Source organism: Plecotus auritus, assembly GCF_963455305.1.
Source record: "Plecotus auritus genome assembly, chromosome: 5".
NCBI lineage: Eukaryota > Metazoa > Chordata > Mammalia > Chiroptera > Vespertilionidae > Plecotus > Plecotus auritus.
Genome location: NC_137776.1, coordinates 126,286,287 through 126,301,715, shown reverse-complemented (window position 1 = coordinate 126,301,715; position 15,429 = coordinate 126,286,287). Strand labels below are relative to the sequence as shown.

At 34.8% G+C, this 15,429-nt stretch overlaps 2 protein-coding genes across 8 annotated transcripts in view; one reads left to right on the top strand and one right to left on the bottom strand.

The window, feature by feature from the left end:
- SNAPC3 (small nuclear RNA activating complex polypeptide 3) overlaps nucleotides 1–12,763 on the top strand; it is a 40,090-nt gene extending 27,327 nt beyond the window's left edge. For 2 of the 4 annotated variants that reach the window (XM_080668405.1, XM_080668403.1), the window contains 2 exons: nucleotides 191–306; nucleotides 12,391–12,763. The gene's annotated coding sequence lies outside the window, so the exon portion shown is untranslated. Of the gene's footprint in view, nucleotides 1–190; nucleotides 307–2,737; nucleotides 3,554–12,390 lie in introns of those variants that run through there. The other 2 variants (XM_080668404.1, XM_080668406.1) reach the window with 2 other exon arrangements.
- Nucleotides 1,236–15,429, bottom strand: part of PSIP1 (PC4 and SRSF1 interacting protein 1) — a 40,169-nt gene continuing 25,975 nt past the window's right edge. The window contains exons 9-16 of one of the 4 annotated variants that reach the window (XM_080668399.1): nucleotides 9,680–9,908; nucleotides 8,872–8,990; nucleotides 6,227–6,282; nucleotides 5,574–5,644; nucleotides 5,262–5,363; nucleotides 4,935–5,148; nucleotides 3,544–3,649; nucleotides 1,236–2,808 (exon numbers count right to left, since the gene is read on the bottom strand). In XM_080668399.1, coding sequence (XP_080524525.1) covers nucleotides 2,748–2,808; nucleotides 3,544–3,649; nucleotides 4,935–5,148; nucleotides 5,262–5,363; nucleotides 5,574–5,644; nucleotides 6,227–6,282; nucleotides 8,872–8,990; nucleotides 9,680–9,908 — 958 coding nt within the window. In that variant the 3' untranslated portion in view covers nucleotides 1,236–2,747. Of the gene's footprint in view, nucleotides 2,809–3,543; nucleotides 3,650–4,934; nucleotides 5,149–5,261; nucleotides 5,364–5,573; nucleotides 5,645–6,226; nucleotides 6,283–6,987; nucleotides 7,632–8,871; nucleotides 8,991–9,679; nucleotides 9,909–15,429 lie in introns of those variants that run through there. The other 3 variants (XM_080668401.1, XM_080668402.1, XM_080668400.1) reach the window with 3 other exon arrangements.

Below are 15,429 nucleotides of genomic sequence, written 5' to 3'. Positions count from 1 at the left end.
CAATGCCTATTTCCTTAAACATCTTTTTCAGGCTTCAGTACCCTTTAAGGATAATTTGACATTTATTCCAATCACATCACAATGTCTTATCCAGTCTTAAGGTTATACGCAGCACAAATCTGAACACATTTCTGCCTATACAGTAGGTTCTTTTCTTAAGGTGTAATTATAGATTTGCTATTTCCAATAGATCACCTTCTCTGGCCAGTCCAGTGGGACAAAAGTTGTTATTGAAGCCTTCAGAGCCCTGTAGAAGCTTTTGCTCTTCTACAGGCCACCTCATCTTGACTTGGCATCTTCAACCAGGTAAGTGTGTGAGTACGCTATGATCCATTTTATTATCCTACTACTTGAAACCACATGATATAACAGCAGTTATAAGGCTGAAGGTATTCCAGTCAAGCTGTTAACAAAGATACCTGATTCAGGTTCTCTGATTCAGATGGTACTTCTGAAAGTTTTCCAAAGCATGTGAGAAAACAAACAATTGATTCTGCTGAGTCAAGCCTAATTTGTTAAAATGCTTTACAAAAACACACCAAAAATGTGGGGTGGAGGGTGAAGGGAGCAGTCCTAGCTGTCATTTAAATTATCTTTAAGTGACTTGTCCAGTTGTGGAATTTTGACCAAGTGCACAACTCAAATTAATCAAGTGCTCCTGAAAGTTCTTGGTAATTACTTGTATGACTTTTTCTTTTTCTTTTTTTTTTTTTAAATATATTTTTATTGATTTTTTACAGAGAGGAAGGGAGAGGGATAGAGTTAGAAACATCGATGAGAGAGAAACATCGATCAGCTGCCTCCTGCACACCTCCTACTGGGGATGTGCCTGCAACCAAGGTACATGCCCTTGACCGGAATCAAACCCGGGACCCTTCAGTCCGCAGGCCGACGCTCTATCCACTGAGCCAAACCGGTTTCGGCTGACTTTTTCTTAAGAGTTCTGAGATTTCATGAATCGTTTACAAAAATTTCTTTAAATGAGTATTAAGACTGGTTAGAGTGTGGTAAGTTGAACATACTCTTGGTAAGCTACGAAAACTTGCTGGGTCACAGAAAAAGGGAGGGTGAACCAAAAATAACATTACCTTTATTTTTGACATTTTGAGCTGATTAGTTTCCCTGTCTCTCCAAACAATACGATATCTGTGACGACACCAAGAAATTACTCCCTTGGAAGCAAATCCAGAATTCCAACACATTTTTGTACATAGCAAAGAAGTAATTTACTAGTACAGTTTGATAAAAAAATTCTTTAATCAAAAGAAGTTTACATGTTGACACTTATGGCTTTACTAGAATAATCTGTCCAAATTTTAATTGTGCTAAGGATCAAACAAATATAATAGCAAAAGTTCCCTCAAAACACACTGAGTCCTAGCTTCCATTTTAAGACCTCTCAAAATTTAAATTCCAACTACTGAAATAATTTAACTTTTCATCAATCGATGAAAACAAAATTATTTAAGCAGTCAAAACATACAATGTATGCCACATGCAAACACTTAAGCATTAAAAGCCTTTTCTCCATATTCAGGGTTTCAAAACAGAAGTATATTTTAGCTACTAAAAACCACCAACTGACCTCATCAAATGATCTTAGAAATACTATCTGTTAAAAGTTAGCCTTAAGTCTTTTGGGTTATTTGGTTCACCTTGATTTATTCCATATAAGTGAATGTTCAGACTATAATAAAAGCCAAACACCACTCCTTTGTTTGCTGCCTCAAAGCAACGAATATTTCCAATTTTTGCATTCCTGTCACATACATGATCTAGAAATAAAAATTCCTTTTGATATGGCCATTTTCAAATAGGTTAGTTTCCTTATATATCATTTACTGTATAAGCATCATGGATTGTTTTCCAATTAAAAAAATACTCCTCAGTGACTTTAATGGGTGACTTTAAAAAAAAATTCAGAAAGGTCTCAAAAATAAACTTAGTTTTCAGTTTCAGCTGTACAGTTCATGTAAAGGATCTTATTAGATAGATGGCTGAACCCTAGAGCCAGATTCATTCCTATATACAGCCATTCTGCTCTGTGCAGGAAAGTCATGTGACTGCTAAATTCCCAGCCACAATATTAAATTACCTTCTAAAGTTAACATGAGTTTTGTACCTTGTGGAATTATTAGTTCTATGTCAGTTGGATATCTAGTTTTCATACAAAAAGGCATACAGACCACTCATTGTTACAAAGCAGCAGATAATATAGCACAATGTAGACTGAGCTTAATTTTAGATAGCAGGGAGTAATTATATAGAACTAACATTTTATCTACCATAAAAATGTGTAACCTACAAAAACCACAAACAGTGAAAAGACAGTCTGGTAAATCCAAGTTTGTAAAACTATGCACAAAATCCACAGTATTGGGGAAAAGAGGAAGTTTTATACAAGTAGCAGTTTTAAAAATGTAACTTTTTTCTACTATCCATTACACATTAACATACATACACTAATTGAAAATATGCTACAACCAATGTCTTGAAAAACAGTTCAACATTTCCTAAATGACTTTTCCCTCACATTTACTGTATAATGGAGTTGTTAATACTGCACAAATACAATTAAGCAATGTTTAATTAATTTTAAACAAAGATAAAGGGATTTCCTCCTTAAAACAAGTTTTAAACATCAAAACCTATGTTTATAAAAATTTAAAACTTTCAGCAGTCTAAATATTTCTAATGAAAACCATTACAAACTTCTCAAATGTTCTTTATATTCCAGGTATGTCAACCTAGTTATCTAGCGCAGAATCCTTCAGAGATATTTCAGTCTCTCTCTCTTCACTGGATGGCCTAAAGAAAAGTGGGGGGAAAAAGGTGTGACAACTGGGATTAGGGGATTTTTTTTTAAATCACCAAAGATTTAGAGTTACTATTTTTGGTTGAAAATTTTATTTTACCATGTTCTATCTTTCCAATAATATGCAGATCAAGCACTGTATCTCAGGGAAGCATCAGGCTCTTTCCATCATTTCCTACTTTAAAATGAATTCTCTTTAGAGAACATGAAAATGCTATATGCCTGTGATACCATCATATCACCATCTTTATTGAAAAGATGGGATGTTACACACAGACAGGATTTCCCTGAATTTCAGAATTAGAAGGGATGCTTGATTCCTTGTCTTAATATACAGTGGAACAGACCAAGAACATGGTAACTATGGCTCCATACCTAGAGTGGGTATCATAATACAAAATATCCTGAGATTCTAGATCTAACTTGTTTTCTCCTGTCACAATTCAAGAAAGTATGAACCTAAGTCAGTTATTAAAGGTTATTTAGTTAACTTAGTCCAAGAAAGAATAGTTATTTTTTAAAAACTGGATTCCTGCCTACCTATTCCCTTGAATACAGTGGCAAATTAGTGGGAAATGAAGATTTTTTATGATTTTGCCTTTTTGATTTGCATCTTGTTTACTGAATACGGGAACTGATCAAAATATAATCCCTTCTACAAACAACCTTGGAACAATGATGTGATATAAAAAGCAAACACATTACAACCCATTAAAACATGTCCTCACTTTTTCTTACTGCTGGTCTCATCTTTGCTTTCTTCATTGCTATCTCCATTGTGTTGTGGTTGATTACTGTCTTGAGCATCAGATCCTCCATTTAGAGTCTTTGAACCTTTAGAAGGAGTCCAATGAAAAAAACGGTTAGAGCTTCTAATACTTCAGATATCCTCTAAAGATCAAAGTAAAAAATAAAACATGACCCTGAAATTTCTTACAGTAATATGTTTTATTTGTAATCCTTAGGGTAGAGCTGAGGGCCACAAGTAAGAAGCAGGGTTGCTGCACATAGTCACAGGAACAGGAGGTATATCATTAGTTTGATTATTCCATTTGTCACTGTTATCAGCAAGAGGGTAGTACAGCTCTTTGGAGCATTATGATAAAGTTTATTTTTCAGAGAAAAAAAACACAATAAAATCTCATACATGATTACTGATATTTTAGAACAAAAAATGTCAAAAATAGTACTTCCTAACATGATTTTGTGCCCTATTACTAAGTTAACAGTAAGGGCTTCCATGTAAACTTAACAACTAAGAACACCTATATAGATTCCCTAATAAATGAGCACAAAAATCCAACTCCTTCTGAATGTTGTTTTCTACATTAAGCAGCTGCTGCTACAACTTTCAATAACATGGAATTTCAGGTACTGATTCTGTTTTAAGAGTCTATCCCAGATAACATCCTAAAATATTTATGGTTCAAATGGCATTATCCAGAATGCTTTGAAATAATCTTCAGGGATGTCACAGAAAAACTTGATGGGGCTATATGATAGAAATGGTCACTTATTGTTGTATAACTTGCTCAAGTTAGTGATAGAGGGACATAGAAAGTTCATTTCTCTTTACTTTTGTGTAGGTAAGAAATTTTTCCTAATTTCAATTAAGAGAATAACTACTACTAATAATGTTGATCTTTGAACATGGGTTTGAACTGTACTATTTCAATGAATACTGTAAATATATTTTCTCTTTATGTTTTCATAACACTTTCTTTCTCAAGCTTACTTTAAGAATATAGTATATAATACATATACAAATTATGTGTTAGTTGACTGTTACCATTAAGGCTTCCAGTCAACAGTAGGCTATTAGTAGTTAAGTTTTGGGGAGAGTCAAAAGTTCTATGTGGATTTTTTACTGCAAAGGGGGTTGGCACCCCTCACGCCCACATTGTTCAAAAGTCAACTCTAATAGTGAACACTAGTATTTACTACTAATTTAATTTAACCTTTAAAAAGAAAAAACAGAAGCTAAGGTTAAGTATATTACTAAATTCTGCTATATGCAGAAGAGACCTTTTTCTAATTTAATGTAGATAAGGTATTAATGATATATATCAAAGCCATTTTCTTAAAAGCAGTCCCAACAAAGAATTTACCACATACATACCTGTTTGTTCCTTTTCTAGCTTTTTGTTTGGCCCTTTCTTCCCTTGATCTTTGGTTTTATTTGCTTCCTCATGCTGTCTTTGTTCGGCAAGAGATTTATTCAGCACCTGTGTGATTACTGAATCTCCTTCACCAACCAAAAACATGTTCTTAAACTTGTTATACAACATGGTAGATTTTTCCATGATAATCTGACTCACTTTGAATCGCCGTATCTGAGAAAACAAAAGACATTCATAATTATTTTCCCAATTGATTTTTAAATGTTACTTTTTAAAGAAGTGGTTTTGAGGAAATTTAAAAATCAGCATGACTTAAGATCACTTACTTTCTTTAGTGTTGTAATCATCTCGGTGTGTTTCTGAGCTTGTTGCATTGTGACCTGAAGTGAAGCTAGTTCATCCAAGGCCTCAATACATCTGTCCACATCCTTTATAAAATAGTAATTTTATAACTGTTAATTACCAAACCTTTATGACCTGTTTTTAAATATTGCTTTTAAAATTTCAAGTAACAAGGCAGTATAAAATAACCAGTGATAGTCCCTTTTATCTTAAATTTATCCATATTTATAAAACTATGTGAGAAAATATGAAGCTATAAAAGCAGCACTGTATTTTTAAATGAGGTAAACACTTACAAGATTATCAATTTTGAGTGAATTTTTTATTTCAGCATGTATCCTTTGAAGTCGAGAATCCATTGATGTTTCTATAAATTAAAATGTGAAACAGTAAATAGTTTTTCCAAAACCAGTATTTCTGTATAACATAAGCAAAGTATAATGGAAAGATTTGGTGAATTTTTTAAATGTTCTTAATCTTCCTGCATCACTAAGAAGTAATCTGCTGTTCTTAGTATTTGGTTTAGGAAAGCAACATTCATTATATAAGGGAAAACTCGCCATCTAGTTTTATATTTGTAAAATAAGCAGTCTGTACCCAATAGACTCTTAATTTTTAAACATTTGCTTCATCTTACACGTTTAAGGAAAAACACAATTTCTATCTGAAACCAGATCTGTCAAAAAATGGGAAAATATCTAGCTTTTGGCAATGTTACAAAAATTTGACTTAATCATATAATGAGCATGAAAATAAATGACTCCTTAGCAAGTTCACCTGATTATATACTTATAATACAAGGCAATGTATATAGAATCCATTAGGGACTTAAAATTTATTTGTAGGATTTAAGAACATGAAATGACGTATTTTAAAACCTACACATAAGAAAATTTTGATTTCCTTTCTATGTATAACTTAAATCATCTTAGAAAGTGAAATAACTAACCTCGCTTCTTCTCCACTTTCTTAACTTCTGGCTTCTTTCCTTCATCTTTATTCTGCCTATCAAATGTTAACACAAATATTTGAAAACATTGGAACTTTGTGACTATCAAATGTTCACAATCCCTTATGTAAAGTTAAAATCTTTTTCTTTTAAAATATTAAGTCAATAACCTAGATCACAAGTAACTAATTCTTAGAACTCTGCAATGCCATAGCATTAATTGCTAAAAATATAAGCAAAACTTGTAAGAACATGCTAAAATAATCTAACAATCTAATGTTTCATTGGCATCACAAATTTCAGTAGTCGCCATGGTGAAATTTTTTCCCAACAGTAAATTGTGTATTGTTGCAAGACCAGTATCAGGGCCAACTGACAGGCCCATAGTGAGAAGAGAATGCTTATAATTGATTCATAAATTTCACATCACACTTACTTTAAAAAGCAACATATTATAAAAGACTGATTTAATTGTTCCCATATCTCCGAAGGTTAATTTCAAGGGTTTGAAGTTCACTTCCACATTAAATAGGCTGTTTAAAAGATACTGTTTTATAAAAATGTTTTTGCCAATATGTCAAGCTTAGATGATATTCACTAACATTTACATACCATTTCACAAATGAAAAGGTACTATGCTATTGTAAATAACCATTTAAAATGAATTATTAATTTCTAGTACCTTGGCTTGGAGTTTGAGCCTTATAAACATTTGAATAGACAAGAACAAAAAATATCTAAAAATCAGGGTGTTTTTTTTTTAAAAAAACTTTATTTTAAAATTTTGATTACAGTTTCATTTTTTTTCTTAACAAGGCTATGTTTAATCTCTCGATTAAAAAAACAATTAAGATTCTAAAGAATTAAACAACAAAGGAATGTCAAGGGAAGGGCACAACTGCCCCATTATCTGGGGCATGATAACTATTCCAGTTTAACACCTAACTTCAAAACAAAATTAAAGTTTATATTTTCTAAATGAAATAATGTACAACCACCATCTTTTCAGCTTATTCTAATTTTCACACACAAAGCTTCATTTTAAGCTTGGAAAAAACTTTTTGCCAACCTTAGTATGTAGTGTGTACCTTACAGAAAATTTAACAATCGTAACACAGTATTAATGCCATTAATGAAGTCCTCAATTTAGTATCTGGAACATTCTTCCATCAAAGGGGGGGAAGGGGAAATTCAGTCCAATGAGTCTGTCTCAAGATCTTCATCTCTTGTTTGCTCCACTTGTATTTTCTTTTCAGTAACTGGATTAATGCTTTGAGCCCAAAATGAGATATATGTTTTATTACTGTAGATTACATGTTGTTTGGCTGGGAATACAATACAATAAACTTTATTTTGCATAATGCATTTCACACAAGCTGCATCTGAAATGCTTTACAGAGCAAAACTGTCCAAGTACAAAGTTTTGTAATAACAGGAGAAGGAAAGAAAACACAAATATTAGAATTTAAGAAAGTTACATTCGGAGGACATTAAAAAAGAAACTGAAACACAAAGATAACGTTGTTTTATTAAGGAAGGATTGGGCTAGATTTTTTACTAAGCAATGGCTAATTTTATATCTTAATTTGGAGAGCACAATAAAGTTAAAACAAACAATGCAACAACTTTTCAGTGAAAGGATTGAAAAGGACAGGAAGAAAAAATAACTAATAGTCACAGAAATGGTCGAAGTCTAGTGTAACAGATAAAAGGGAGTAACATTTTTGAGCTTTAGATCAGTTTTTATTACTCCCTCAAGCAGCTGAAACCGCTTATATATCCTCCCAACTAAGAAAGCAGATGGTCAAATGCTACACTTGTAAAGAAAGACTTTTGGCTTACAAATATATGAAGAAAAAGCACAAATTTAAGAGTACTCTAAAGAATTACTGCTTATCATTAAGTCTCTTAGTGACCTTGAGCATGTTTTTAAAATCACCTCACTAAAAAAGTTTAGTCAGAATAATGCCAGCGAAATATTTTTTCAGAGAAAAAACTCAGAAGTGATAGTCTAAAGGTAACTAGGAAAACAAATGTAACACATGAAGCCTAATTATCATTGCCATTGCCATTTTCCTTCCAATCAAATTATTTTGTAGAATAAAATTAAAGGGAAAAATTCCCTATGTTAAGTATATAGTATCTTCAAGTATGAGAACTTTTGAGATCAACTTTGAACTTGATTTATACTCTACACATCTAATGCAAACCCTGTCCGCCTTTAGATTTACTGGCTGGGTTTCCAACTGTGCTTTTGTTATTTTTGCTGGTCTTTTGAGGGTGGCCTGCTGGTGGTATGACAATAAGGATATTTCATTTCATTCTTTCTGTATGTAACATTATACAAATAAACAGTAGAGGATGAAGATACTTTCTACAGAACCACTAACAGTAAAATCTTATCTGCACTTTGAGTTTAAATTAAAAATACAAAGGGTGATTACCCTCAGTAAATTTCATCCTCTTACTTAGAAAAGAAGGGAGCCTAAAACAGAATTATCATCATATACTAAAGGTTTTTTCCTATCACATGGGAAAAGTTACTTTAAAAGGCTTCTTAAGGTTTGGAAAATGAGATCTCATTGTTTAAAAATGTCATGCTAGCTTTAGAAAGAAGTCAAAATTTAGAATAAGAAAATACTTACTGCTCAGTTTCCATTTGTTCCTCTTGCTTGCGTTTTCTATCTGCTGCTTCTTTCTCATGTTGGCCTTTCAGCATATTCCTCCTATGAGCAGTCTGAAAGTTTCTTCCACCTTTTCTCTTCTGTTTTGAGAATTAGGATGGATTTAGCTCATCTCAGAATTATACATGTTTTTGCTATCTTTAACTCTTCCTTTATGATTCTGGGAACTAAAATCTATTTTCTGCACTGCTACAGGAGTGATGACCTTTGCTTAAAATGAAGTATGTCAGTACCTTACTGGTTTAGTGACAACTACACTGCTCAATCTATCCAATTTGAAATTTTTGGCTTCTAAAGTGTTAAGTAATCATATAAAAATAAACAAAAGATCTATACAACATGGGTCTACAGATATCCAAGTCGATACAAAGAAAAAGACACATAGCTTAAACAAAATTCTTAATCAACTAGGCACCCAAATAAAGTAACACTGATAAAATGTAGAGCATATGCCTAAAGAGTAGTAAGAATTTCACTGAAAACTATGATCCTGTTAACCAATGTCACCCCCTAAACTTAATATTTAAAAAGTTTATAACACTTAATTTAATATATAATTTTGAAGAGGTAAGATAAATTTAGAATGCACAGTAAATTAAAGTTTAAATATGCTTTTAAACATAGCTAACTCAAGTTTATTCAGAAAGGTAAAGAAATTCAGTTTAACTTGTAATCACATTTATAGACTTTCTCAAAGATACTGAGGTTCAATAAGAACTACTTATCAAACTAAAAACAAATACTTTATTTGATAGTTAAAACATTCTACCTTTTCACCTTCTTGATCATCTCCTTCCTCTTCAGAATCAGAGGTTGACGTAACCCCTGTTTTAGCTAAATTTTTCCTTTTAGATTCAAGTTCCTTCTTCCCCTCTTTTTTGTCTGGCTCTTTTCTTGGCTTATCTTCTTCCTTCTGGCCCTCTTCATCCTTTTTAAGCTGCTTTTTAGGTTGTTTTTCCTCTTGCCCCTTTTTCTTACTTTTGTCTTCTTCAGTTACCCTATTTTAGAGAATGCAACAATGGAAAATGAACTTTTATGTATAATTATCATTCAACTAAACTCTTAGCCAAATAAGTTTTTTAAAAACAATAAGCTATAATTTATTTTTATTTAAAATATTTTTAAGTAAAATATAATTGAAAGTCCATCATCCAGTCACAAAAGGAAAAGAGCATCCTTTTAATATAAATTACAAGATTCAAAAACTATAGTGGCATTAGGCTAACAGGAAAGTGATTCCCCCCCCTTTTTTTACATCTTTTGTATAATGGGACTCATTCACTGCAAAAAAAAAAAAAAAATAAAATAAAAAAAAAAAAAATATATATATATATATAAAAAACAAGTATTATCTTACTTGACAAGTTGCCATTTTCTTGACTGTGGATATAGCAATGTGCAAAATGGGAAGAGTCCCTGAACCTTTTGAACTTATATTCTACATATTTAGAAGAAATTATGTTTAAAAAGTAGAAACACTGGGAAAAATACAATCGCATGGGAACTGCATATGATCAAATATTGTAATTTTAGAATTAAAGGAAACAGTCTTTACAAGGTAAAAGGCTCCCAACTTATAAACTACATGACCAATTAAGTGTAGTATCAACAGTGATGGACTCCCTACTTCCTATCCCTAGAGAACTTCAGCATTCCCATCAGCACTGGATTTCACAGACTTCACTAAAACAAGTCAACCTACTGAAATTGCTCACTAATCCTAACATATATTGGATGGTATTTATGCTAACAAGTACAGCAGATAAAACTGAGTATTTATGTTATAACAGGCTCTGGAAGACTCAAATGATGCTAACCACAGAACTTTATTGTGTGTGTGTGTGTATTCAACTAAAGTACAAAGAAATACAACTTGAAGTTTGGATGAGCTGTTCTAAGACAAACCTTTTTTACTGTTTAAGGAATTCTACTGAAATTTTCACATTACACTATTATATCAATGAATTTGAAAGCTGGAAGGGACCTATGTGACCTGGCTTTAAGGCTGGTAAACTGAACTCTAATATATTATTATACAACTAGAGGCCTGATGCACGAAATTCGTGCAAGGGGCTCTGGCCCCCACGGCTGCAGCGGCAGCCAGGGGCCTCTGCCACCTCTGCCTTGGCCCCCGCTGCTGCGGATGTCGGGTCTAATTAGCATATTACGCTTTTATTATTATAGTTTTATTATTATAGATAGGTAAAACTCTCACGTGATAACTCATAAGAAAGCTGGAATGGAATGGGTTGAAAGTTAGTCCAACCCATTCTATTTGACAAATGGGAAAAAGATGGTGCAAAAAGTCAATAATTTGCCCAATAACCTCCTACCAGACTTGCTTCCTTGAACCCTTGAGATTATTAAATTGGAAAAGAAAAAAAATTACTCTATCTCTTTAGAAACTTTTGTCACATAACTATCATTAAGTATGCTTATTTTCAAATATCAAATGGATTTCTTCCTTTACTTTTAACCTATGGAAGAAAAAGCATGAAATAAAATTAACTTTAATATTTCCACAAATGTGAATATTTTGATCATAATCAATTTGAGATAGGAGTAGAGTACAATGTAAAAAGCATTTTCATGGCTTTTATTAGCTACTGACCACCTGCCTCCCCAAAAATGTTACCCACCCTATTGATGGAAGCAGATATTAAAAATACAAATAACCTATGACCCAACACATCTGCTTCTAGCAATGTATTCTTACCAATATATTTGTACATGTACGAAATAGAAGATAAGTGAATTTAAAAAGATGTACATATAGCCCTGGCCAGTGTGCTAAATGGTTAGAGCGTTGGTTCAATTCCTGGTTAAGAGCACATACCTGGGTTGCAGGTTCAAACCCTGGTTGGTCGGAATGCATATGGAAGGCAAGCAACTGATGTGTCCCTCTCACATCGAAGTTTCTCTCTCTCTCTCTCTTCTCTCCCTCCACCCCTTTCCCCCAAAATTAGTGGAAAAGATCCTCAGGTGAGGATTGACCAAGAAAGGAAAGGGAAGGGAGGGGAGGGGAAGAAACATCTATAAATGGGATGGATCTTAAGAATTATAATACACAAGGGGAGGGGAAGAAACATCTATATCATACAGCTGTTTTTATAGAAAAAAAAAAAGATTAGAAAGTATATCATAAAACCACAAGGTTTAATGAACAGTATCAAAGCAGAGAATTACAAAGATATAATGATCATTGCTTGCTAAAAAATAATTTTCCCAATGGTCCTCCTTACCACCTTCCATGAAAAACAGGCTTCCCCAAAGTGACAACTTTCCTTTTTAATAGTCAAGTTACAATAGGAAATTTGTATCTGTAAATTCCTTTAGTCTTTTAATGTATAAATTAGCAAAGCCTACTGCAAACACACCCAAAATATCTCAGTGGCTTATAACAAATATGTCTTAATTTACATGAGCATTATGAGATGGTTTCATTTCTTCTGGGCTTATTCCACTGTCTTGTCATTTCAGGACCCAGTGCAGAGAAGCTGTCACTGACAGATACATGCTGTTCCCATGATGGAGAGCGGAAGTTTCAAAAGAACTTATACAGTTTAGCTGTGCATTCCACTGAGTATGTTTTCAGATCCACAGCCAAGAGTGGCTATTGCCAATCCCAGCCTACATATAGCGTGAATTAAAAATAAGTATAGCGCCCTAGCCGGTTTGGCTCAGTGGATAGGGCATCGGCCTGTGGACTGAAGGGTCCCGGGTTCGATTCCGGTCAAGGGCATGTACCTTGGTTGCGGGCACATCCCTGGTAGGGGGTGTGCAGGAGGCAGCTGATCGATGTTTCTCTCTCATTGATGTTTCTAACTCTCTATCCCTCTCCCTTCCTCTCTGTAAAAAATCAATAAAATATTTAAAAAAATAAAAAATAAATAAATAAAAATAAGTATAGCAAGATACTGCTTTTTGCAGTTGTCTATCACCTCAGCAAAAAGCTGTTAGTACAAAGAAAGTGATACCAGCAACCCTAACATAAAATATGTGACCTATCTGGCTTTGAGGATGGAAAACTAAACTCTATTATTATACAACTGGCCCAGTGAACGATTCCATGCGCCAGTAGGTCACTGCCACCCTCCTGTAGCTCTCTGCCCACTGCCCCATCCTCCTGCAGCTCCCCTTACCCTCCTCCCCCCTCCCATCCCCTCATAGCTTGCTGCCTTGCCCCCTCCTGTAGCTCTCAGCTGCCCACTTGTAGTTGGCTGCCCCACCCTCCTACAGATCCCTGATCTGGTCCTACGCCCTGGCCTCAGGGCGTAATGGATAATTAGCATATTCCTCTCTTATTATATAGGATGGATAAAACTGTCACATGTGAGAACTCACAAGAAAATACATTCGGTGAACTTGTGACTTTCAGTAAAGAAGAGGTTTCAAGATAGAATGCTGGGATCTCGAGTTGGCTGTTACCAAGATAAATAGGGTACTTTAAGAAAGAAATGAGTTCAAAAAAATACGAAAACAAAAACACAAAAATTTCATGCATTTCAGTATTGAAAGTTGCCTCTATCCTGTAAAATATTTTCAAATTCAAAGACTGGGTCAAAGATCCAATCAAGGGTAAGCTGCCAGCCTTTCCTTAAGAATTCAAATTTGGTACCTTGCTCCTTCAGATGGACAAATGGGGTAAAGAAACCAAGGGGTGTGTTGTCAGGAAAACCAACTCAAAGTGCCTGTAATTAAGTATAAAAAAGATAAGCATGCTTGGTCAGTGTGGCTCAGTGGTTGAGTGCCGAACCATGAAACAGGAGGTTACTGGTTGATTCCCTGTTGGGGAATATGCTTTGTTGTTGAAAGTATTATATATGTCCCCTTTTTTCCCCATTGACCCCTTCTAGCGCACACCTGCCCCCTGCCTTCACCACCCTACTGTGTCCATGGATATTGTGCACATACTAGAGTCCTGATGCACGAAATTCGTGCAAGGGTGGGCCTTCCTTCTCCCGGCTGCTGGCACCGGCTTCCCTCCAGCTGCCAGCAGGGACCCGGGCTTCCCTCTGGCCGCTGGCTTCATACGGAAGGATGTTCGGTCTAATTAGCATATTATGCTTTTATTATTATAGATGCATACAAGTTCTTTGGTTGATATCTTCCCACCTACCCCCACCTTCCCTCTGAGATTGGACAGTTGAGACCACACTGCACACAAAGCTAGAATGCAAAACATACTAACAATACAGTATTATTACCAAAACTAACAGCAGCCTACATCAAAAGTAATTGAGATCTAAAAAGGAACCTTGGGCCCCTAACTTATCATAGTCTGAAAGCAGACTAAGAACTGCTCAACTGGTAAGGAGGATAACATTCGCCAATGAACTTTTCACATACAACTCAGGATGATAATGAAAAGCACAGAACTCTCAGAGCAATCAGCCAAAAGCCATGGAGAAAAATGGACTAGGATACTCTCAGGGGAATCTGGGGTCTAATCAAGGGAGCTCTCCCAGTATGTTCCCAGCATAATTTCAGATTTCCTATGAACAATGCTGTGCACCTCTTAAACCTTTCCTTTCCAAATGGGAATATTTATTTTGGTTCCCTATCGCAGATCTACATGGGTGTCTAAAGGGGAGTGGAGAGCAGATAACTGTGTTGATCATGAAAAGCTAGATTTTGTGTCTGGTGTCATGACTCATCTAAGGATCAGGATGAATCAGATTTATGTGGTATGTTTTTTGTTTTTTTTTAAATTTGATTATTATTATTATTATTTTTAAATATATTTTATTGATTTTTTACAGAGAGGAAGGGGAGGAGGATATAGAGTTAGAAACATCGATCAGCTGCCTCCTGCACACCCCCTATTGGGGATGTGTCTGCAACCAAGGTACATGCCCTTGACCAGAATCGAACCTGGGACCCTTCAGTCCGCAGGCCGACGCTCTATCCACTGAGCCAAACCGGTTAGGGCTGATTTTTATTATTTTTTAAATATTTTTATTGATTCAGAGAGGAAGGGAGAGGAGAGAGAGAGCGATAGAAACATCAATGATGAGAGAGAATCATTGATTGGCTGCCTCTTGCACATCCCCTACTGGGGTTGAGCCCACATCCTAGGCATGTGCCCTTGGCTGGAATTGAACCAGGGACCCTTCAGTCCAAAGGCCGATGCTCTATCCACTGAGCGAAACCAGCTAGGGCTATGTGGTATGTTTTAAAACAAAAACAAACTCACCAGCATATGTACCTAACTTAATTTCACTGCAGTAGTTAAAACTTATGTTGCAATTCTATGCCACTTTTTTTTTTTTTTTAAATTCTTAGGAAGAGAGAGGGAGAGAGATATAGAAACATCAAGGATGAGACAATCATTGATCTGCTGCCTCCTGCATGCCCCACACTAGGTATAGAGCCCACAACCTGGGCATGTGCCCTGACTGGGAATTGGACCATGACCTCCTGGTTTTTGGGTCAACGCTCAACCACTGAGCCACACCAGCTGGGCTAAGCAGCATTATTTTTAAGTAAGGTATTCTGAAAGAGATAAAAAAGATTTGT